This window comes from Rhinopithecus bieti, unplaced genomic scaffold, assembly GCF_001698545.2.
Source record: "Rhinopithecus bieti isolate Rb0 unplaced genomic scaffold, ASM169854v2 scaffold_33121, whole genome shotgun sequence".
Lineage (NCBI taxonomy): Eukaryota > Metazoa > Chordata > Mammalia > Primates > Cercopithecidae > Rhinopithecus > Rhinopithecus bieti.
In genome coordinates, this window is record NW_016814090.1 from 556,693 (window position 1) to 582,665 (window position 25,973).

The 25,973-nt window shown below is 37.9% G+C and overlaps 1 protein-coding gene across 2 annotated transcripts in view; it reads left to right on the top strand.

Annotated features, from left to right (window-relative positions):
• The window catches only part of SCN11A (sodium voltage-gated channel alpha subunit 11), a 113,326-nt gene that overhangs the window by 58,036 nt on the left and 29,317 nt on the right, over positions 1-25,973 (top strand). For both annotated transcript variants that reach the window (XM_017849619.1, XM_017849620.1), the window contains exons 16-20: positions 12,234-12,347; positions 13,058-13,172; positions 15,074-15,228; positions 18,233-18,406; positions 25,601-25,702. In XM_017849619.1, the coding sequence (XP_017705108.1) occupies positions 12,234-12,347; positions 13,058-13,172; positions 15,074-15,228; positions 18,233-18,406; positions 25,601-25,702 (660 nt within the window). The remainder of the gene's footprint in view (positions 1-12,233; positions 12,348-13,057; positions 13,173-15,073; positions 15,229-18,232; positions 18,407-25,600; positions 25,703-25,973) is intronic.

Consider the following 25,973-nt stretch of genomic DNA (forward strand, 5'->3'; position numbering starts at 1 on the left):
GGACACTAACTGAGTGTACAACAGTTCAACTCAATTCTTGTTTTGTTCAGGATCTTGGAGAAGAAGCATTCAGTCTGTAACCATTTAAATGTAATGTTGAATATGCCCTTTAGCAAGTTCAGAAATTCCACTCCATTTCTAGTTTGTTGAGTGTTTTTATCACAGTGTTTTCTTTTGTCAAGTGCTTTCTCTAGATGTATTTAGATAATGCTTTTGTCCTTATTTCTATTCATTTTTCAGATGTTAAATCAAATTTTCATTCCCAGAATAAATCCCACTTGGTCATGGCATATAATCATTTTTATATATTGTTGGGAATTCAGTTTGCTAGTGTTTTGTTAATAATTTTTTCTTCTGTATTTATAAGAGATATTGGTTTATAGTTTATTTTTCTTGTGATGTCATTGTCTGGTGTTTATATCAGGGTAATACTGGCCTCAAATATTGCCCAAATGAGTTAAGTGTTCCTTCTTCTATCTTTTTCAAGTCTTAGTGAAAATTTGGTATTAATTTTTCTTTAAATGTTTAGTAGAATTGACCAGTAAGGCATTTGGGTCTGGGCTTTTCTTTGTGGGAATTTTGGTTTTCAAATATAACTTATTTTTTAGAGCAGTTAAAAATTGAGTGGAAGGTACAGAAATTTCCTACATATACCTTCACCCTACATATGCATAGCATCCCCCATTATCAGCATTTCCCCCCAGAGTGGTACATTTGTCATAATTGACAAACCTACTTTGACATGTAATTATCACCCAAAGTCCATAGTTTACATCAGGGTTTAGTTTTGGTATTGTACAGTGTGTAGTTTTAGACAAACGTATAATAAATGTATCCACCATTATAGTATTATACAGAGTGGTTTTACTGCTCCAGAAATCCTCTGTGCTCCTCCTATTTATCTCTTCAACTCCCAACCTCTGGCAAACGCTGTTCTTTTTATTGTCTCCATAGTTTTGTCTTTTCCAGAACATCATATTATTGGAATCATATAGTATATAGTCTTTTCAGATTGGCTTCGTTCACTTAGGATTATGCATTTATGTTTCCCCCGTGTCTGTGCATTGCTTGATAATTCATTTCTTTTTGTTGCCCTTGTACTTTTCCTATTTTGTTTTCCACTTCTTCTCTGCATTTTGTGGTTTAAATCAAACATTTCATACGGTTCCATTTTCTCTTCTTCCTCAGTATATCAGTCTTACTTTTTCTTTTTGCTTTTTTTAGTGGTTGTCCTAGAATTTTCAATATACATTTTCAACTGATCCAAGTTCACTTACAAATAACATTACTTCATGGGTAGTGTGCATAGCTTATAATAATAAAATAATCCCAGTTCCTCCCTTACATTCTTTGTCTAATTGCAGTCATTTATTTTATTTATTCATTAGTAAAATAACATATTTGAAATATATATTTAAATACATTGTTGTTATTATTATTTTGAACAAAGTGTTATCTGTTAGATAAATTAAGAATAAGAAAAATAAATGTGTTTGTCGGGTGCAGTGGCTCACGCCTACAATCCCAGCACTCTGGGAGGCCAAGGCAGGTGGATCACCTGAGGTCAGGAGTTTGAGACCAGCCTGGCCAACATTGTGAAACCCTGTCTCTACTAAAAATACAAAAATTAGTCAGGCATGGTGGCAGGTGCCTGTAATCCCAGCTACTCAGGAGGCTGAGGCATAAGAATCTCTTGAACCTAGGAGGCGGAGGTTGCAGTGAACTGAGATTTCTCCATTGCACTCCAGCCTGGGTGACAAGAGTAAAACTCCATCTCAAAAAAAAAAAGTGCTTTTATTTTGCTTCACTTATTATTTAGTCCTTATCTTTCTTTCTTTATGTAGATCTGAGTTTCTGATCTATATCATTTTCCTTACCTCTAAACAACTTCATTTAACATTTCTCACAAGATAGGTAAGGCAACAAATTTCCTCAACTTCTGTTTGTCTGAGGAAGTATTTCTCCTTCACTTTTAAAGAATAATGTCACAGGGTACAGAGTTCCAGGTTGGTGGTTTTTTTCTCTTGGTTCTTTAAATATTTAACTGTCTTGCTTCACTCTTCTTGCTTGCATGATTTCTGACAAGTCAGACATAATTTTTACCTTAGCTCCTGTGTAGGTAAAGTGTTTTCTTCCTCTATCTTCTTTCAGGATTTTTTATCTTTGATTTTCTGTAGTTTAAATATGATATGTCTGTCTAAGTGTAGTTTTTTGGATCTTTATCTTGCTTAGTCTCTGAGCTTCCTGGATGTGAAGTTTGGTTCTGATATTAAATAGAGGGAAACTCTTGGTCATTATTGTTTCAAATAATTCTTCGGTTTCTTTCTTTCTTCTCCTTCCGGTATTGCCATTACATGTATCTTATACCTTTTGTAGTTGTCCCGCAGTTCTTGAATATCTTGTTCTGGTTTTATAAATCTTTTCTGTTTACTGAAGTTTCTGTTTACTGAAAAGCTTTTGATATTTTCATTGAGATATCCTCAAGCTCAGAGATTCTTTCCTTCAGCATGTCCAATATACTGATAAACCCATCAAAGGCATTCTTTATTTCTGTTAAATGTTTTTTATCTCTAGCATTTCTGTTTGGTTTTAGAATTTCCATTTCTCTGTTTACATTGTTAATCTGTTCTTGCATACTGTCTGCCTTATCCATCAGGGTCCTTAGCAAATTAATCATAGTTGTTTTAAATTCCCTGTCTGATAATTCTAACACCCCTGTTATATACGAGTTTGGTTCTGATGCTTGCTCTGGCTCTTCAAACTGTGGTTTTTTGTTTTTTGTTTTGTTTTTGTTTTGTCTTTTGGTATGCTTTTTAATTATAGCCAGACATGATACACAGAATGAAAGAAACCGCTATGAACAGACCTTTAGTAATGTAGTGAAAAGGAATAGGGGAAGGGGAAGCGTTCTATAGTCCTATGATTAGGTCTCAGTCTCTTGGTAAGCCTGTGCCTCTGGACTGTGAACTTTGTAAGTGCTTCTTAGTCTCCCTTAGGTGGGATAGGATGACTAGAGTGGGCTCGAGTTAGGTACTTCTCTTCTTTCACAGGGATGGCTAGAACCAGCTGGAGTTGGGTATTTCCCTTCTCCTAAGTCAGTCAGTCTGTGATAAACCCCAGCAGGTTAGGCTCTGGTTAAATAATTTCTCTTGAAGGCAGAACTTGTTGGAAAGAATGCAATCCTGTACCAAACATTAAAATGGTTCCTTTTCAGTCCCCTTCAAGCCAGAAGCTTGAAGGGGTGTTTCTCTGGTATTCTCAGTGAGAACCTGGGAGAGCTCCAAGAGGTAAACCTCACAAAAGTGTGGTGGCCTCCCTCATGACTGGGTACCCATGGAGGTTTTTTTTTTTTTAATCTCTTAGACATACTGAGCCTTTAGCAATTTGTCAATTACAGTTCAGGTTTTCCTTAGCCGGCACTGGTTCCCATTAAGGTTTTGCCTCCGTAAGTTGTGATTCTCTGTATTTGCCTGCGTCTCCAGTTTTAGAGGCAGTGTTAGCTCTGTAACTTCACTTCTCTTACAGATCTAGGAAGAGTTGTTGATTTTTCCATTGTTCATCTTTTTATTTGTTGTTAGGATAGAGTGGTGACTTTCAAGGTTCTTACTTGATGAACCAGAAACCAGAAGTATCTACACAAAGTTTTATATTACAAATTCAAGCACTTTACTTGTAGGGCTATTCAGATTTTCTGTTAATTCTGCTTGTTATTTTATATATTTCTATGAATATGTTCATTTCATTGAAGTTATTTAATTTGTTAACATACAATTATTCATAATATTTTTTTACAATCCTTTTGATTTCTGTAAGGTTAATACTAATCCCCTCCCCACCTTTTTTTTTTAGTAATTTAGATCTTTTTTTTTTCATGGTTAGTCTAGTTCACATCTTGTCAATTTTGAAAGTCTTTTCAAATAGCCAACTTTCAGTTTTCTTAATTTTCCTCTAATATTTTTGTACCCTCTATTCATTAATTTCTGTCAAATATTTATTATATCCTTTCTTCTGCTTCCTTTGATTTTACTTTTCTTTTTTCTGTGTCTTAAATGAAAGATTAGGCTATTAATTTGAAATTTTTCTTGCCTTTTTATTGTAGGTTTTTTAATAGCTATAAATTTCTAATCAGTGTTTAGCTGTATCAAATACATTTTATTTTCATTTTATTTTCTATATATTTAATTGTGTTTTATTTTATCTTATTTTCTAATTCTTCTTATGATTTCTTCTTTGACCCACTGCTTATTAAAAAATGTGTTGTTTAATATTTATAAATTTCTCAAATTTCTAACTGTTATTAATTTCTAATTTCACTCCATTGTGATCAGAGAACATACTTTGTACAATTTCAGCCCTTTTAAATTTTTGAGGCTTGTTTTGTGGTGTTGTGTATTGTCTATCCTGGAAATGTTCCATTTGTACCTGAGAAGAATGTGTACTCTGCCATTTGGAATTAAGCGTTCTATAGATGTCCGCTAGGTTTAACTGGTATATAGTTTTGTTCAAATCTTCCGTTTCCCTGTTTATCTTCTATCTAGTTGTTATTCATTCATTTCTGAAAATGAGGTATTGAAGTCTCCAATGTTTACTGTTGAATTATCTGTTTCTCCCAACAATTATGTCAGTTTTTGCTTCATATATTTTGGGGCTCTTCTGTTAGGTGTATATATGTTTATAAATGCTATATCTTCCCAATATTTTGACTCTTTTATCACTATAAAATGTCCCTCTTCATCTCTAGTAAGTTTTTTGTTTTTAAATCTATTTTATCTGATGTTAATAGAGTCATCCCAGCATCTTTTATGGTTGCTGTTTGCGTAACATGTCTTTTTCCATCCTTTCATTTTCAATCTATTTATATCTTTGAATCTAAAATGTGTACTCTGCAGATAGTGTATAATTGGATCTTGTTTTCTTATCTATTCTGGCAATCTCTGCCTTCTGATGGGATTGGTTAACCCATTCATATTTAATGCTATTGTTAACACAGTTTATTTATTTCTTATATTTTCCTCTTTGTCTTCTATATGTCTTCCATGTTTTTTCCTTTATTATTTCTCTACTGCTTCATTTGCATTAAGTGAATATTTTCTAGTGTAACATTTTAATATCTTTAGTTTTTTTTCAAAATCTTTTTGAATTATTTCCTTATTTGGGTGCTCTAAAATTTGACATATACATCTAACTCATCAGAATCTGTCTCAGATTTATATTAATTCCAGTAAGCTATAGAAATATAACTCATATATAGCTCTATTTCCTCTCTCCTCTTTTGTATTGTTTTAATTCTACATATTATATTCATATATGTTAAAACACAAGCTACAGTTTTTTATTATTGCTTAATATAACTAGATGTCTACTAAAGGAGCTGAGAAAATAAAAAAAAGTGCATATTTATAAGATTTACTTTAATAATCTTCTTAGTTACTTTTTGCTCTCTTCATGTGTTCCTGTGAATGTGAGTTACCTGCAGGTGTGGTTTTCTTACTCCAATGCAACTTTGCTCCCACCCATATCCTTTGTGCTCTTATTAGCAAATATATATTTTTTTATTTCTATGTTACATATCCAGCAACACAATTTTAAACATAATGTTTTACACAATTGCTTTTGAAATCAGCTAAAAGCAGAAAGGAAAAGAAATATATATTTTTTACTATATTTGTGTGTGTGTGTGTTGAGGGGTGATGTATTACCATTTAGGGTTACTTGTTTTTAGTCTGGAAGATCTCCTTTAGTATTCTTTATAAGGTAGGGCAACTACCAAAGAATTCTCTGTGTTTGTCTGGAAACACGATTATTTCATCTTCATTTTTGAAAGACAGCCTCACTGGATATAAAAACCTTGGTTCACTGTTGTTTTTTCTTTTAGCACTTCGAATATATCATATCACTGCCTTTTGGCTTCCATTATTTCTAATGCAATGTCAATGTTAATTTTATCAATGTCACCTTGTACATGGTGAACCACTTTTCTCTTGCTGCTAAGATTTTCTTTTTTCTTTGTCTTTCAGCACTTTTACTATGATGTGTATAGGTGTGGCTCTCTGTGTTTTTTCTACTTGGGGTTTTTGAGCTTCTTAGATGTGGAGTGCTAGGATTTGAATGTGTCCTCTAAAGTTTATGTGTTGGAGAATTAATTCCCAAAGTAACAACGTTGAGAGGTAAGACCTTTAATAGGTGATTAGATTATGAGGGCTCTGGTCTCATGAATGGATTAATGCTGTTGTTGTGGGAGTGGTTTAGTTACTGTGGAAGTGGGTTCCTAATAAAAGAATGAGTTAGGCCCCCTTCCCTTCTTTCTCTTTCTTGCCTTGTGATGCCTTCTGCCATGTTATGATGCAGCAAGAAGTCCTTCACAAGATGCTGGCCTGCTGATCTTGGTCTTCCTAGCCTCTAGAACTGTAGGAAATACATCTCTGTTCTTTATAAATTACTAATTCCGGAATTCTATTATAGCAGGATAAATTGGACTAAGACGTGTAGATTAATGTTTTCAATCAATTTTGAGGAGTCTTCAGCCATTATTTATTTAAGTATTTTTTCTGTTCATTTTTCTCTGTTTCCTTTCTGGTTTGTGTGCTTAATGGTGCACCACATTTCTCTGAGGCTCTTTTTATTTTTCTTTCTTTTGTTTTTTCTGTGCTCTTTAGATTGCACAGTCTCCATTGATTCATCTTTAAATTCACTGGTTCTTTCTTCAAATGTACTGTTGGTCTCTCTAGTGACTTTTTCATTTCAGTTATGATACTTTTCAACTCCACAGTCTATATTTGGCTCTGTTTAAAATATAATTTCTATTGATATTTTGCATTTGATTGTACCTCGTCATAGTATGTTTTATTTCCTTAAGCATTGTACCTTTTAATTCTTTAAATATATTTATAATGGCTTCTTTGCATTCTTTATCTTTTAGCTCTGACATCTTGACCCTTTCAAGTGCAGTTTCTATTAGTGACTGTTTTCCCCTGTATGGGTCACGCTTTCTCGTTTTTTGCACATTTCATAATTTTTTATATTGGACATTTTAAGTAACATATTGTGGAAACTCTATAACTGATTCACTTTTCTCCTCTCTGGGGCTTCTTTATTAAATGGTAATCTCACTAGACTATTTTAGTGGAGTCTACTCCCTCTCCAACCCATTCCCCTCCATTCACACACAATGTGAAACCTTTGGTGTCACTCCTAGGACAGTACATCCTTGGATGTGCACACAGTCAGTCTAGGATGACTGTTGTTTCAGCAAGGCTATCTTTGATTGTCTCCTGTGATCTCTCTGTTAAGCCGTCTGCCTCTTTTGGTATTATACTTCGATTTTAGGCTCAACTAATTGCTAGATAATTGCTCTATTTTCCTTGACAATGCCATGGGGCATAAATTGCTCAACTGTCTGATTCAATTAAATTCTGGAAGTGATAGCTTTTAAGCGCAGTCTTTTGAGATTTGCTTTGACCCCAGGGGGACTCTCCTTAGCTGTTTCTTTTCATAGTTCTTTGTGGTGAGCTTGCTAACCTATGTTTCAGTTTGTTGCCTTTATTGAAGGACAGCTACCAGTCTCTTCTTATTTGCTTACCAACAAAATATCCATTGTTTTCAAGAGCACTCTTAGACTTTTACTTCCCCACACCACTTTGTTTCAAATAAAGTCAGTTCTATGGAGAACTTCAGAGCTCTTTTTTCTTACGAATTGCCTCCCACTCTGGGCAAAAATCTCTTAGGCACAATTCCAGGCACTTGGGCAGGGGCAGTAGCCTCTCAACTTCTCAGTTTCCTTCTTCCTTAATCCTCCCCACCCCCAGAGCTTTCGCCCTACAAGTAAACTGGAATGAGGGTGATTCTAGTATTCTTCGGCTGCCGCTTCTGGGATAAAGTCTCTGCCCTATGAGTGGAGGGCTAGATGGAAAAAGGGAGCCAACTTTTTGGCCACACTCACCAGAAATTTAGAGGCCTTAACTCAGAATTGGAAGAGATAAGAAATGCTGGTAGCCTGAAGCTTCTTCTTCTTCTTCCTCTTCTTCTTCTTTCTTCCATAACTCATGCATTTTTATTGGTAGACATTTCATGGTGTTGTAATCATTTATGTATTGGAAAATGGGATTATTTTTGATGATAACAGCATTTCTTTATTTCAAATGCATTGAATGACCACCATGTGACAGGCCTTGCACTAAGATAAAATAAATATGCAGTAAGTAATTTTACTTTGAGGTGGAGTTTTGCTCTTGCCACCCAGGCTGGAGTGCAATGGCGCAATTTCATCTCACTGCAACCTCTGCTTGCCGAGTTCAAGTTATTCTCCTGCCTCAACCTCCCAAGTAGCTGGGATTACAGGAGTGCGCCACCATGCCTGGCTAATTTTGTATTTTTAGTAGAGATGGAGTTTCACCATGTTGGCCAGCCTGGTCTTGAACTCCTGACCCCAGATGATTCACCCACCTCGGCCTCCCAAAGTGGTAGAATTATAGGCATTAGCCACCGTGCCTGGCCTGCAATAGGTAATTTAACATGTAGGCAGTATTTTTTTAAACAAAAGCATTTAAAAAGATTTTCCTTTTATGCAGATATCATTGATGTGCCTTTCCATTCAAAAGGCTCAATGTCTTTTTTTTCAATTTCATGAAAATCAAAATCAAAATTTGATTTCAGTAGTTTTTGGGAAATAAGTGGTTTTTGGTTACATGGATATTTCTACTTGGGGTTTCATTGAGCTTCTTAGATGTGGAGTGCTAGGATTTGAATGTTCTTTAGCAATGATTTGTGAGATTTTGGTGCACCCATCACCACATCCCTTGATTGGGAGCTAGGGTAGAGGAAGCCCTATCTTTTTGGCCACCTCTGTCTAAAGTGGAACCTCCATAAAACTTGCTGGAAGGGCCTGGGGGAGAGGTCAGATCATGGCTTCAGTGTCATCAATTTCTACCATTCTTACTGAATTTTAGTAGATTTTCTTGAACAAATGTTTCTTCATTTGCTGTACACTCTCAGAATAGTTTCCAGAGACTTTAAATTATTTTTAAAACAGTTTTCACCACTTACGCTTATTTCCCTTGGGAGAACGTTCACAGAGATTCTCATGCTATCATCCACGGAAGTGAAACTCTATGTGACTTCTTTATTAAATTCTAAATGTATTCATTTAAAGACATTTTCAGATTATTATGTTACTTTCATCTTTTTCTCAAGTGAATTCACTTCCTAGTTGTTAATTTTAGAAAGTCTGCTGATTTTGTTTGTTTCCTCATATATTTTGGAATGTTAGCTTAAAAGCTCATCTTTAGTGGGAAGATCTGTCATTCTCTTTGCAGTCTAAGTTCTATGATTGTCTGTAATAAATCCTTCTGTGGCATCCATTTCAGATCCATGTCTTATATTGCTAACTTTGGATTGTGGTCTAATAGTGATACAAGTCATATTGCAGATCAAGTCACTGAATCAGTGGGTACCTTTGCCCAGGTCCTATTTCTGAGGTTATACTTCTTCCTGTCTCACTAGGTATGCAGCTTTGTACAATTGTAATTATAAGCATTTGCTACAGCATTTTTTTTTTTTTTTGGCTTTTTTTCTTAAGTGCAAGAAGTTTACCTCAGCCCACAGTTTCAAGTCTTAAATATAGCTCTGGTTCCCTTCCTCATCTTAGGGTATTTTTAGACACCATTACCTGCTATCTTATTTAAATTTTTACTACTTTATATTTCGTTTTTGTGTCTATTCCATAGACAGGTTACCCCTTTCTGTATGTGTATGTTTGTGAGGTATATTTGTGGCTATATTAGTGAGGTGACAATGTGCTAGCAGCCCTCGCTCACTCTCAGTGCCTCCTCAGCTTCGGTGTCCACTCTGGCTGCACTTGAGGAGCCCTACGGTCTGCTGCTGCACTGTGGGAGCCCCTCTCCGGGCTGGCCAAGTCTGGAGCCGGCTGCCTCTGTTTGCTGGGAGGTGTGGAGGGAGAGTCGTGGGCGGGAACCCAGGATGCGCTTGGCACTGGCAGGCCAGTGTGAGTTCTGGGTGGGCGCAGGTGCAGGCTCGGTGGGGCCCGCATCTCCGCATGGCTGACCCCTGCTGGGCTTGATTAAGGGATGAGCTCCCTCTGGGCTGAGCTCCCTCTGGGCTGCTGGAGTGCCCAGGCTAGGTGCTGCAAAGTCCGGCCCTGAGTGCCATTGAAAGGTGAAGCAGGCTGGGCTTCTGGGTTGGGTGGGGACTTGGGGAACTTCTCTGTCTAGCTAAAGGATTGTTAATGCATCAATCAGCACTCTGTGTCTAGTTCAAGGTTTGTAAACGCACCAATCAGCACTCTGTCAAGATGGACCAGTCAGCTCTCAGTAAAATGGACCAATCATCTCTCTGCAAAATGGACCAATCAGCTCTCTGTAAAATGGACCAATCAGCAGGATGTGGGTGGGGTCAGATAAGGGAATAAAGGCAGGCTGCCCAAACTTGCAGTAGCAACTTGCTGGTCTGCTGTCATGGTATTGAAGCTTTGTGCTCTTGCTTTGTGTGATAAATCTTGCTGATGGTCACTCTTTGGGTCCCTGCCGTTTTTAAGAGCTGTAACACTCACTGCGAAAGTCTGTGCCTTCACCTCTGAGGCCAGGGACACCACGAACCCACCAGAAGAGAGAAATTCTGGACACATTTTCGGACACATCTGAAGATCTGAAGGAACAAACTCTGGACATGCCATGTTTAAGAACTGTAACACTCACCGTGAAGGTCTACAGCTTCATTCTTGAAGGCAGCAAGACCCAGAACCCACCAATTCTGGACACATTAGTATGTGTGTGTATTTTTACATATGTTATTACATGAGTGGAGAAATGTTTCTGAATCATTATGTTATAATGTCAGAGTTGCAGGAGTCTTCACATAGATGTTAGTGTAAAACACTCACCCAAGATGTGACTGTAATCTGCAAAAGGGTCTGGCTACTAGCTGCTTATGAAAAGAATTCGAAATAATAACAAATTATGATAAGAGCAATATTCCCTTACTATCTGTGCCAGGAAGGGGAAGAGCAGAGACTCATTCTACTCTTCAATTTGTGGAAGGAATGCGGGGGTTTTTAAAGAAAGCATTTGAGATACAGAAGAGGCAAGAGGGGTGAGGGAGTGCCCAGTGGTGTGACTTGCTCCAGTGGCCCTTCTTGAATTATTGTCCCATTTGGTGAAGGGGCTGGCACCATCATGGATCATGGATCCTGCCAGGTTACACATTAGTTGCAGTCAATCTTGTAGTCAGTCTACAGCCGGGGGTAGGTTCCGTTCTTGAAGTAATCTTGTTAGAGAATTCTAGAGGTACCTGGTCCCTATCAGGATCTGATTCTTGACGCTTCTAAGAAAATTAATGATCACATAAAAGAGCATGGTGTGTGGTTAAAAAGCATTTAGGTAAATAAATGTGCATAAGGTATGGGAATATAGTATGGGAAAGGAAAGGCAGTGGAGGTTCACAGCACATTCCGAGGCTGTATTTCAAGATGAGAGGTAACACGTAGGCAGTTTGTCTCAAAGTTGTATCTTTGACTTGGAGGAGAAAGAGGAACAGGAAGAGGGAAAAAAGAAAAAAAAGTTTAAAACACAGTTTGAGGCTCAGCTGCCAAGCTGCTCGGTTACATGACTTCACACATTCTTCTTAGATATCCCTGTAGGTCATCAGACCAAATTTATTTTTCAGTTTTATGTAGTGATATATTATTTTTCTTTATGCCTTTTAGTTTCCTATTTTGCTAAGGAAACTCTCTGTACCCCACATGATAGCAAGTTATTTTTCAAATTTTCCTTTTAAAATGTTTACCCATTTATTTTTACATCAGAATATCATATGATTATACATTTTATTTTACTGTATTATGGAATTGTGTACCATTTATTAAATAATTTATCATTTAGTCATTGAATTGAAAGAGTATGTTTAAAATATATTAAATCCTCATATAAATTATATTAAATCCCCACATAAGTTTTATTTCTGAATTACTTGCAGAGTTTTGTATCAGAACCATACTGTTTTGATTATGTATCTTTGCAACAAGTTCAATATCTGTTTCCTCTGGTAGTTTTCCCAGAATTATGTTGAGTTTTCCAGGAGCAGTTTTTAAAGAGAAAAAAGAGTAATAATGTCAAAGGCTTATTCTCATGACGAAGAGAAAACCAAATAGCATTCCAACTTCTTTCATCTTAAGTGACATGTCCAGGAGGAATATTAATTCTATCCTGGGCTCTCTGTGTTAGGCCTATGAGCTCCATCAGGAGAACAAGAAGCCCACCAGCCAGGGAGTTCAAAGTGTGGAAATTGACATGTTCCCTGAAGATGAGCCTCATCTGACCATACAGGATCCCCGAAAGGTAATTTTCCTAGGATGTCAGAGGAACTTGTGGCTCATCCACATACCTTCTCTAGGATAGCTATTATGGAAAAATGGCACAGTTAATGCAGAGAAAATTGCAAGAATCGAATTTTGAGCAAAAGTCTAGGCCAAGTTTCTCAACTCTACTTCTATGACATTTGAAGCAGGACAATTATTTGTTGCGGTGAGCTTTTCTGTGAATTATAAGATGTTTATCCATATCCTTGGCCTCTATGCATTCAGTGCCAGTAGCATCCCCCAGTTAAAAAAATGAAAAATGTCCTAGACACTGCCAAAATATCTCCTGGAGGGCCAAGGAAATAAGAACTACTAGTCTAGGCCTATTATTCCAGTAGGTGAGACAGTGTAAAATTACAGTCTCAGTAGTCTTCTTATCACATAATTGGAGTTAGGCAGCATATCAGGGTTATGATCTGTAGGGAGAAAAAGTAGAGGTACTATATCTGCACATGCCTTGCCATTCCTCAGCCATAGAGATGAGCTAGAGAGTTCTCTTCTGAAATCAGACTGGTCATAGCACTTAGAGAAGAACCCAGCAGGAGGGGTGTTTCTTGACATCGCTCATCCTAGAAACCTTTGTCTAGTTCATTTCATCCTTAAAAAATCAGACAATGAGAAACTCCATACCACCATGGTGAAAGAAGGTCTTAGTAAATGGCTCCCCATTCCTTTTGTTCTGATGTGCAGAAGTCTGATGTTACCAGTATACTATCAGAATGTAGCACCATTGATCTTCAGGATGGCTTTGGATTGTTACCTGAGATGGTTCCCAAAAAGCAACCAGAGAGATGTTTGCCCAAAGGTAAGTGGCAGTATTTCTGCATCCAGTTCACATAATCTTTGGATGGGATTTCTGTTCTTCTTTGAGGCTCTATGGTTTTAGTAGATAGCATCTTTCTACTTCTATTGGAGACAAAAGCAATGAGAGGGCACCCATAGATTCTTGGGGCAATTGTCAGGTCTAGGCAGAGAAGATTTCAGGAAATTCTTGCTTTAATTGGGCTCCTTTCACATGGCCCAACATGCCAGGTAAACACTCTAGAAAACTTTCTTAGAAAGCCCACTGGGCCAATATGTCTGCCACTTTCTGTGGTTCCCAGGGCATTCAATGTCAGTATATATTTGAGGTGAAAGACCAAGAAAAGAGTTCAGACATTGTAGTCAGGATCTTTAACTTAGGAGCGAGACTGCCTGAGCTCAAATTCTGGCCTGGCCACTTATGAACTGTGCGACTTGTTCAGTTTAGTTAACCTCTCTGTGCTTTATTTCTAAAATGAGGGTAATAATAGTACCCAAAGCAAAGAGCTGTTGTGAGTATTAAATGAGTTAGTATAAATCACTTAGAAGAGCATCTGGAACAAAAATAAGCAATCAATAAATGCAGCCTTTTCTAATTCCTTGAGTGGATGTAGTGGCTTTTTCCTGTGGGCTTTTACTGTTTCTTATATTCATTGTAGTGAACTTATTTGCACTGGTTTCCCCCATGAGGGCCTTAAAAACAAAGGCAGTGACTTCATCAGCATTGTATCTCTAGTGTAAGAATAGAAGCCGGCCCAGAAATGGGTTCAACAAATGTCGATGAATATATAAGTGACAACAAATTAATGAATGAATCTAAAAAATTATCTATCAGATTAGGACTAAATTGGGTCCAGAAAGAACACAGATAACAGATTTCAAAGTCACATTCCAGGTTGTTTAACAGCTCCAAAGCTGGACAGGAGTTGGATTAAGGATTTCCAGTAGATTGCAGTTCTCCTGATTTACATTTGCACTGGCCCTTGAGGTGTGCATATGATGTCAACAGTGGAGATGAGAAAGAAAGGTGATTTTATCAAAGAAGGGAGGAGTGGGATAAAAGCCAGGAAAAAAGTGTAGTCTTTTAGGAAGATGAACCTACTGACGTTCTTGGAAGAAGAAAAGAGGCAGAGTGAAGAGAGCCCATAGTGGTTTAAGAAGATGAGGAAAGGAGCAGAATGTTATTAATCATCATGAAGTAAGGATCAGCAGAATTTGTACAAGGGGAGGAGGAGAAAAGGTGGAAAGGGCAATGTGGTCTATGCTGAAGGCCTGTGTGTGTTGAGAACAAATGCTCAGCTCTTTGTAAACATCTCGACATTTGATCAAATTCTTTCGTGTATGACCTGAGAGGTTCACAAAGCCTGTGGCCATTCTACCTAATTCCCTGGAGTCCTCCAGACATGATCTCTTTATGATTACCAAAAAAATTGCTGCATAACAAACAACCACAAAACCTCAGTGGCATAAAATAATAAACATGTGCCTGCAGGATTCTGCTGATCTTGGCTGGCTTCATTCATGCAAGTGTTATCTAGCCTGGGCTCAAGAGGGCAACATGGCTCTGCTCCACATGTCTATCAGCCTCCTTCCAGACCCAATGGGGTAGCCTGAATATGCCTTTTTTATGGAGATGGCACAAGAGAGCAAATGGAAACATGCAAGGCTTTTCAAGACCTGGGCTCAGAACTGGCACAGTGTGACTTCCATTCCACTCTATTGGCCAAAGCAAGTCACATGTCTGGGACCAGATTTAAGAGGTTAGAAAAAGATGCTGTACTTCTTTAATGGGAGCAACTGCAGGTCACATGGCAAGGGGTGTGAACACAGGAGGGGGTGAAAAGTTGCATTTTAATGCAATTTATTACAGACACTAATGATAGTGCTACTGTTAATTCCTTTCAGGCTTTGGTTGCTGCTTTTCATGCTGTAGCATGGACAAGAGAAAGCCTCACTGGGTCATTTGGTGGAACCTGCGGAAAACCTGCTACCAAATAGTGAAACACAGCTGGTTTGAGAGCTTTATTATCTTTGTGATTCTGCTGAGCAGTGGGGCACTGGTAAATCATCATGGTCTTGTGGAGACATTGGGCATCAGGGCAGCTGGGGAAGCTGCACTCTTACTTGGCTTCTCATGGGACTGTGAATATGGGAGACCAGGCAGAAGTGGTCTCTGGTGCTGCTGGTTCCCGCAATGGGCAGGGTTTTGCACAACTTCTGAAGTCATGCTCAACTGGGATATCCCCAAGCAAAGATGCTTTATCTGTGTGGAAGAGTAACTAAAATCAACACTTTAAAGTGGCCACTAGAGTCTGGTCCTTGATCATCTACCTCTCAATTTTGGGGGATTTTTAGACATTTTCACTATATCCTCCATAGTTCCTCCTCTAGACAGCAATGCTTTTACTCTCCCTCTTCCCATAAGCCAAAGTGCTGTTTTCTGAAAGATAAAATATTATAGGAGGGAGTTACAGGGACCAGATTAGGATATAATAAGTTGCCTTGGTGTTTTCTGTCATTAATGATCTCTTGGAAGAAAGGACAAGGAGATGTTGCTTTATATGCATGATCAAAGGGTGGTATGAGTCCCAATGAAGTTTAGAAATAACTGAACCCATGAGCTTCCATAGCCATAAAGCCATCCACTCCTTTATGCTCTCTCTCCACACCTTCTGGTCCTTCTTGTCTCCCTTTCCCCTCTCTGCAGGGGGGATAGTATCTTTTCTCTTATCATCTGCATATTTCTCCCTCTCCTTTTCTATTTTCTGCTTTTTTCTATCATGTATATTCCCTTAAAATGATTATACAGTAATGTGAAGCTAAATAATATGGAACCAAACTCTCTTACTGTTTGACATAACAAACAGTTATGAGTTTGTTATGAGAGTTTGGTTCCATATTACTAAACCCAGGAGTCTTGGGTTCTCCCCTACTAAGAGTGACAGAACATTTCACAGCGAGTCACTAGCAAGTGGAGAAGGCAAGGAAATATCTTGCTCCTACACCCCATAGCTTCTGGTTAGTGTTTTACACTTGTGTGATCTCTAGGTGAGAAGAGATGAATATGTACCAGACCCCACTGGTGATTGTGCTCAACATACATCTCCATTTGTCTACTTACTACAGTGTAAATTATTCTTCGGACAGAAAAGCAGATTTCTCTAAAACCATCCCAGAGGATTCCCTTGATCAATTTTTATTGTTAACCTTGGGTCTAGTGTTACCTGTAGACTTTCTGGTGGCTACATTTTGACTGGCTGTCTACTCTTATTCAAGTGGTAGGGTTTTTTGTATTTTTTCCACAAATGATACTTATGATAGGCAGTGGGAAAGCAGTGATGTTGCTAAAAGGCCACAGCAAAAATGCCCCATGGTGCCATAAAAAGAAAATTTATGATCAGAAATGTAGCAGAGGGCACACAGCCCCAGTTCTTACCTGCCTTCAGAAAGGCAGGTGTAGGCTGGGCAGAACAAAGCTGAATACACGATGCAGAGGGTGCCAGGAGAAGGACCCAGCCCATATTTCTCTGTACCTATTTGTAGAGAATGAGAACAAGAGACATCAAGTCGTTTGCCACTATATGTATCTATCAGCGGCATCAGCATCACCTGGAAGCTTGTTAGAAATGTAGAGTATTACATTGTAACAAGCAGTCCATTATAACAAGTTCCCTAGGTGATTTGGGGTTCATTAGAGTTTGAGAAACTCTGGTCTAGGCAACTATGTAATAATAAGAGCTTCCTGTGTCAGGAAACGGCCTACGTATAATGTGGAAGCCTCTGAAGTGCGGTTGCAGATGTAAGCCTGCTCATCCATTGAGCTAACTACTCAGGTCTGCTGAACCATCTTACCGTTAAGCTTCCCAAATAAGGGAGGAAATGAGCACCCAATACCATTCAGATTTGTTTATCCTCAAGAGGCAAACAAACAAAGTCCCTGACCTCCAGGAGCTTGAAGTCTAGTAGGAAAGATAGCTGGAGCGATTATAGACCAGAAAGTATAGATCAAGATAGATAGAGCAATTAAGTGGCCTACTCACAGAAGCAGTGGGTGACATGGGAGCATGTAGGATGGGAACCTAACCCAGTCCTGCTGGAACAGGACAGTTTCCTGTAGAAAATATCAGCTAAGGTGAAATCTTAAAGCCGAAGAAGAGCTGAAAGAGCAGAGGTTGAGATAGAGGGCCTTCTCCAGCCAAAAACCCACTTCCTGCCTTCAATGTTGGCGTAAATTTCATGGGCAGCTTTAGTAACAGGCCTTCTTCCTTTCTTCCTTTCTTTCATTCTCAGTAACTCTGTAAAGGCCAAAAGGACAGCTTATTCCCTAGTTATATAGACCCTGTAGAATCATATACACTTTGGGTGAGGGCAGTGTTTGGATGTAGCATTAAAAAGGGTTGCTCTGAAAGCCAGAATTTCTGTTTCATAGTTACACATAACAATGTTCAATATTCAAAGTAATTTACACTGGGAGCTTTAGCCCAGAGTGTTCCAAATTTTGTGTGTCATGGCACACATACGAAATGACACTATTTGTAGGGAATGGTAAGGTAAATGGATAAGGCTGTTTGTAGGGGGATATGAGGGGCATCAGGGTTGGCAGGATTTAGAGGGTGGGCTAAGGCACTTGGACTTAATGTTATAAGCAATAAAGAGACACTGAATTAATTCACCAAGGCAATTGGGAAGATGAGAGATGGTCTGTGCCACTGGGTGGTCCTGGAAATGTTGACAACACATATTTGGCAGCAGTTGAAAGTATGAGGAAGCCCAGGAAATAATGTGATCCATTAGGAAGAAGTTTTAATATTCAGGGGACCAGTAATAAGAAGTTGAGGAACTATCGTGACAACAGAAGAAAGAGGATTTTCCTTCTTCCATTTTTACTTACTCAAGGAATGGATTCCACTGGAAAAGTTTAGCCTTAATATCTTTTGAGCAAAACCTCATTACCAAGAGAGATACCAGTTTTTATTCACATAAGGAAGAAAAACAAAAGCAAAGTTACCAAGGAGTTCTTTGCAAATATTCAATCTGGCCTATGGCTGTGCTTTTTCGTTTCAGATATTTGAAGATGTTCACCTTCAGAGCCAACCCAAAATCCAAGATTTACTAAATTGTACTGACGTTATTTTTACACATATTTTTATCCTGGAGATGGTACTAAAATGGGTAGCCTTTGGATTTGGAAAGTATTTCACCAGTGCCTGGTGCTGCCTTGATTTCATCATTGTGATTGTAAGTTTACCATCTCTGTGTCCCACACAGGCTGGGGTAGTGGTTAAGGCAGGGATCATATGGGGGCTGCTTTTCCTGTGTGCTTCATGTGGGATGTCTGTCTAAAATAGTTCTTTTGTTATCATTGCCTCTTCACAGTACTTGTAAGTAGTTGTCATTTGTCTTTCAGCAGTTTAGCCTTTTCTAGGTCTCACTCCTCATACACTGCACTTTATATGCTCACCACTCCAACCTTTCCCATGATGGGATTCATTCACTTCTCTGCATAAGCACTGTTTATGTATGATATGTACTTAGACCTAGAATAACTTCCAGTATCCTCGATTTTTTCTTCTTCCAACTGTCTGTTTCTTTTCAAGGCTTCTCAAAGCTGGTCAGCAGCCAATATACTAGGCTAATATCCATCTTAATTGTCAAGCAACATAAGAGGATTGTTCACATACAGTCTCTCATTTAATATGCATGACAATGTTCTGAGTTAAGCAGCATCGTGTGACACCTCCCACACTGTATACAAGGAAACCTGAAGCCCAGAGGATTAGCAGTTTGTTTCAGGTCATAGAGCTGATAAGTGGTGAAATTGGAATTCACATGTCTAGCTATATGACACAAAAGCTAATAATAGTATTAGTGGATCACATTTATTGAGAGCTTTCTCTGTATCAAGTACTCTTCCGTATGTTCCAAATGCCTTCTCTCTTTTAGTTATCATAGCCACTCTGTGGCAGGTACTACTATTTTTGTATATTCAGAGAAAGAAAGTAAGTCATAGAGAGGCTAAGAAACATGTTCAAGATTGTCCAGCTAGAAGTGGTGGTAAGATACAAACCTAGTAAGCCTCACTCCAAAACTCTTGATTTAACATTACATCCCTTTTTTAATATTAATTTTATGTTTACTGGTACATAGTAGATGGATGCATTTTCAGGATGCATGTGATTATGTAATACCTTTATATAATTAAAAGTGGTGGAACCTACTAAGTCTCACTCCAGAGTCCTTGATTTTAACATTACCTCCTTTCCATCATGATAAAATTAGTTAAACTTTGTCCCTGCTATGCAAGGAAGTAGATAAGACAAATGCATGAGCATAAACCATGTGGTCAGGAAACCCCACTGGAGAACCATAATGTTGCTGGTTAGCACAAACAGACCGTGTGTTTATTTAATATGGACATCAATATCCTGAGTTAATCAGTATTACATGGCATCTACCACATTGCACACAAGAAAACCAGAAGCTCAGAGGCAAGAAAAGAAGCTCATTGTGGTTCAGGCATTTTAGAAAGGCATCAATGCCATAGAAACTACAACAGGATTCAAAGATGGGAATAAAAACATCCACGTTTGTCAGTCCTGTTAATTTCTAGAGAGCAAATAATTCTGTACCTATTATCTTAATACATTATAGTAAAAAGAAAACCCTATAAACTATGTGAACAGAAGATTGGTATCTCAATTATAGGGACCCGTGTTTTACTGGATACAAGCCCTACACTTAGGAGCCTGGGTCCTAAAGCTAATTGGTCTACCCTCTTTTTGTGTAACCTTAAGCAAAACGCTTCCCCTCTTTTGACAGTAATTTTCTCACAGGTAAAAATGAGGATGTGGACTATAAATTGCCCAAACTGACTGAATACAAAATAGAAAACTAGTGCTAGTTTCACTAGAAATCTAGTGAACGCCATTAATGATATCAAAACAGTAGTCCAAAGCCACACTGTCAAAAAAGGGTACCAGGCCCAGATGGGTGGGTTTGTTTGTTTATTTATTTATTTATTTATCATATTTCAATAAGTTTTCAGGGAACAGCTGGTGTTTGGTTACATAAATAAGTTATTTAGTGGTGATTTCTGAGATTTTGGTGCCCCATCGCCTGATCAGTGTACACTGTACTCAGTGTAGTCTTTTATCCCTCACACCCTCCTTTCCCCTGAGTCCCCAAAGTCCATTGTATTATTCTCATGCCTTTGTGTCCTCTTAGCTTAGGTCCCTCTTATGAGTAAGAACATACAATGTTTGGTTTTCCATTCCTGAGTTACTTCACTTAGAATAATAGTCTCCAATTCCATCCAGGTTGCTGTGAATTCCATTATTTTGGTCCTTTTTATGGCTGAGTAGTATTCCATGGTGTATGTGTATATATATGGCATATACTACATATATATACCATATATATATATATATATATCACATTTTCTTTATCCACGATTTGATTGATGGGCATTTGGGCCGAATCCATATTTTTGCAGTTGTGAATTGTGCCTGCTATAAACGAGTGTGCAAGTGTCTTTTTCATATAATGATTTGTTTTATTCTGGGTAGTTACACAATAGTGGGATTGCTGGATCAAATGACAGATCTATTTTTAGTTCTTTAAGGAATCTCCACATTGTTTTCCATAGTGGTTGTACTAGTTTACATTCCCACCAGCATTGTAGAAGTGTTCTCTTTTCACCACATCCACGCCAACATCTATCATTTTTTGATTAGGGCCATCCTTGCAGGAGTAAGGTGGTATTGCATTGTGGTTATGATTTGTATTTCCCTGATAATCAGTGAGGTTGAACATTTTTTCCTATGTTTGTTGGCCATTTGTAAATCTTCTTTTGAGAGTTGTCTATTCATATCCTTTGCCCCCTTTTGGATAGGATTATTTGTTTTTTTACTTGCTGATTTGATTGAGTTCTTTGTAGATTCTGGATATTAGTCCTTTGTCAGATGTATAGATTGCAAAGATTTTAACTCACTCTGTGGATGTCTGTTTACTGTGCTGATTGTTTCTTTTGCTGTGCAGGAGCTTTTTAGTTTAACTAAGTTCCGTCTATTCATCTTTGTTTCTGTTGCATTTGCTTTTGGGTTCTTGGTCATGAAGACTTTGCCTAAGTCAATGTCTAGAAGAGTTTTTCCCATGTTATCTTCTAGAATTTGTATGGTTTCAGGTCTTAGATTTAAATCTCTGATCCATCTTGAGTTGATTTTTGTATAAGGTGAGAGATGAGGATCCAGTTTCATTCTCTTACCTGTAGCTAACCAGTTATCCCAGCACCATTTATTGAATAGGGTGCTCTTTTCCCAATTTATGTTTTTGTTTGCTTTGTTGAAGATCAGTTGGCTGTAGGTATTTGGCTTTATTTCTGGGTTCTTTATTCTGTTCAATTGGTCTGTGTGCCTATTTTTATACCAGTACCATGCTGTTTTGGTACCTTTGGCCTTATAGTATAGTTTGAAGTCTGATAATGTGATGATGCCTCCAGACTTGTTCTTTTTGGTGAGTCTTGCTTTGGGTATGCAGGCTGTTTTTTGGTTCGATGTAAATTTTAAGATTGTTTTTTCTAGTTCTGGGAAGAATCATAGTGGTATTTTGATGGGAATTGCATTGAATTTGTAGATTGCTTTTGGTAGTAGGTTCATTTTTCACAATGTTGATTCTACCCATCCATGAACATGAGATGTGTTTTCATTTGTTTGTGTCATTGATGATTTCTTTCAGCAGTGTTTTGTAGTTTTCTTTGTAGAGGTCTTTCACCTCCTTGGTTGGATATATTCCTAAGTATTTTTGTAGTTTTCTTTGTAGAGGTCTTTCACCTCCTTGATTAGGTAGATTCTTAAGTGTTTTTATTTTATTTTATTTTATTTTCAGCTATTGTAAAATGGGTTGAGTTCTTGACTTGTTTCTGAGCTTGGTCATTGTTGGTGTATCACAGTGCTACTGATTTTTGTACATTGATTTTGTAACCTGAAACTTTGCTGAATTCATTTGCCAGTTCTAGAAGCTTTTTGAATGACTCTTTAGGATTTTCTATGTATATAATCATATTATCACAAGGCCCAGATGGTTTTGCAGGTAAGTTTTACCAAACTTACGAGGAGCAATTAATCTCATCTTATTCCAATTGTTACAAAGAATAGACAGAAAAAGGGAAAGCTTGCAAACTTATTTAGTGAGACAAACATAATATTGATAATAAAATGAATAGAACAGAAATGAATCAAATAAGAAGAAAATAATATTACAATTATATATCTTTATAAATCACAGATAAAGCACTCAACAAATGTGGTTTACTATTATTATTATTAGCCTTGACAGCATGCAGACTGTGGTGTGGATCTGAAATTCACCACTTAACAGCTGTATGACCTGAAACAAGTTGCTGATCCATTTAGCTTCAAGTTTTCTCATCTATAATATGGTAGATGTTGCAAAATGCTGCTTAGCTTGGGATATTGTTGTACAGATTAAATAAGAGAATGTATGTGAACAATTCTATAATATTTATTGTCAATCAACATTATATAAAATTACCATCATAATTTTTATTGGAAAAGCATAAACCACAAGAAGATACACAATTCAACTACATTAAAATGTAGTACAACTTTTACTTTTGTATTCAACAATACTCTAATTACAGTTAAAAACCAACTAGAGCCTGAGAGACAGTATTTGCCACAACAGATCATTATTCACAACATATAAAAATTTCCTACAGATTCACAGGAAAAAAACAACCCAGAGTAAGAATGGGATAAGTATACAAACAGCCAGTTCACAAAAGGAATAAATGTATGATGAAATATACACTAGTTCTATCACCAGTTACATAGAAGTGCATATTAAAATGAGAGGCCTCTTTTTACTCATTCGATTGGAAAACAAAATATATTGTTTTGAAACATGGTCTCACTCTGTCACCCAGGCTGGAGTGCAGTGGCAACCTCTGCCTCCCAGGCTCAATTGATCCTCTTGCCTCAGCCTCCTAAGTAGGTGGGACTGCAGGTGCCTACCACCATGCCCAGCTAATTTTTGTAATTTTTGTGGAGACGGGTTTTACCATGTTGCCCAGGATGGTCTCAGACTCCTGAGCTCAAGCTCTCCTCCTGCCTCAGCCTCCCAAAGTGCTGGGATTACAGGCTTGAGCCACTGTGCCCAGTCATGGCAAAAATTTTAAAGTTGGATAACATCGATATTTAGAAGGATACAGGAAAATGCGATCTCAAACCACTGCTAATAATTTAATTGGTATAGCCACTGTAGGGAACATTTTGCACTGTTAAGTAAAAATCACAAATGACCCAATTCACAATCCACAAGTATCACTTGTTATAGATACAAGGAGAACTCTTGCCTATGTACCCAAGAAAAATGCACACATCTGTCCAGTGTGCAGTTGTGCATAATACTGTCCAGTGTACTGTTTTGCCTAATAGCAAAGAAATGGAAATAACCTAGGTATTCACCAAGGAGGAATGGATCCATAAAATAGGAAGATTTATATGCTGTACTATTCCTCAGTAGTTACAAGGAGCAAACCATAAGAATATAATCAACATGATGATTTCAAAAACAGTGCAGAGTGATAAATGCAAGTTAGATTTAAAAAATAAGATAAAACTAGTAGATGACTTCTCACTTGAAGAGTACAGTAGGATGAGAAATAATGTGGGTGCTTCTATGTGTCTCACTGATACCTGCAAGTCTGATGGAACAGAAACTGGGGTGAGATTTCAGGTAAAGAGGTGTGTAAGGTCCCTGTAGGAACATCTCTTCTCACCAACTATGACAATGATTTGGTAAAACAGAAGAATTGCTAAATTTTGCCATCTGTTTTCATCTGGCTAGGAACAAGTGGAGTATTTGCGTGAAAGCTACTTAAATAACTCTCCAAAAGTGGTGCCATTGTAAACAAAAAGCCCATTAAAAACATTATAAATACACTGTAAATTGATTATAAATTTCAAAATCTTAATATTCTCTCATATTAACTCAATTTCTCTTCACTACTACAATGAGGTTGGCAAGATTTGTGAGGAATGTTTTTAGTTAATAGTGAACTCTGACATCAGCTTAGTCAGGACTATCCTGATTCACTTTCTATCCAGCTGAGCAACTCTTCTTCCAAGTTGAGCCTCTGAAAACTCTCCATAATAAGAATGGCTGAAGATCTGCAGCAAGCAGCCTCAACTCAAGCTCAGCATTGATTCCATTGTGATAATAGAAGCAAATCCTAATTCCTCATATGAAAACCAATGCCTTCTGGAATTGTCCTCTACTGAGCATCTGTAAATATTGTTAAGATTTAATTTGGTATACTTAACAGAGCTTTCTAATACTCAGTTCTGTCCTATTGAGGAGAAGTGTATTGGGAGAGAAAATAGCATTTAATTCCCCAATAAGGAGCGATTTGGGTTAGGGGAAATATTAGCAAATAATTTATTTTTTCCATGTAACTTTTATTTTGATATCTTTCAAACTAAGAAAATCTTGCAAGAAATAACATAATGAAATCCACGTATTCTTTCTTCAGGTTCACCAATTATTGTCACCCATCTGCTTTGTCATTTTTTCTCTTTTTTTTCCCCCTGAACTGCTTGAGATTAAGTTGCAAGCATCAAGCCTATTACCGCTAAACATGTCAATGTATATTTCCTAACAAGGACAATGTCTCACATGATTACAATACAGTGATCAAAGTTAGGAAATTTAACATTGAATTAAAATCCACGTCCATTTTCAAATTTTTCAAATTCACCATGAAGACCTTTGTTAGGGCAATTGACTGTCATAATAAATTTCAATTGACTGGCTGGGCGCGGTGGCTCACGCCTGTAATCCCAGCACTTTGGGAGGCCGAGGCGGGTGTATCACGAGGTCAGGAGATCGAGACCATCCTGGCTAACATGGTGAAACCCCGTCTCTACTAATAAATACAAAAAAATTAACTGGGCATGGTGGTGGGCACCTGTAGTCCCAGCTACAGGCTGAGGCAGGAGAATGGCGTTAAACCGGGAGGCGGAGCTTGCAGTGAGCTGAGATCGCGCGGCTGCACTCCAGCCTGGGCGACAGAGCGAGATTCCGTCTCAAAAAATAAATAAATAAATATATTTATTTCAATTGACTGCCATAACAAGATTCTTTATGGTTAATTCCCTCTATGCATCCACCTCCTGCCCCCACTCCAATCCAGGATTCAATTCAGGACCCCATATTACATATGATTATTATATCTCTTTGGTTTCCTTTAATTCACAACACTTTCTCAGATTTTCTTTGTCTTTCACTAAACAAATAATGTGAGTGCATTGTCCCCACCTTTATGGACTGTAGCTTTGGTAGATAAGGAGAAAAATGGACTTTTGAGCTGGACACCAAGTCAGGTGCATTACCTGTGGCTTCTCTTCCCATCAGGTCTCTGTGACCACCCTCATTAACTTAAAGGAATTGAAGTCCTTCCGAACTCTGCGAGCACTGAGGCCTCTTCGTGCGCTGTCCCAGTTTGAAGGAATGAAGGTACATTCTGCAGAGGGGTGGGTGGAAGTTCAGTTAACAGGGAAAGGTGGAAAGACCAACAGTTCTTTCTGGGCTGAGATTTCCTTAAATTGCCAAGCTTTCCCTGGGTTATTTCCCAGCCCGCCCAGTGCTTAGAATCTGAGAGGTAGGGAAAAGCCTAAGATAGTACTTTCTACCCTAAAAGCTTCTGTGGCAGCCAAGATGAGCTCTAGCTTCCCTTCAGAATCCTGAGGTAGGTGTCTATAAATCTCTAACACTGTCATCACAGGGC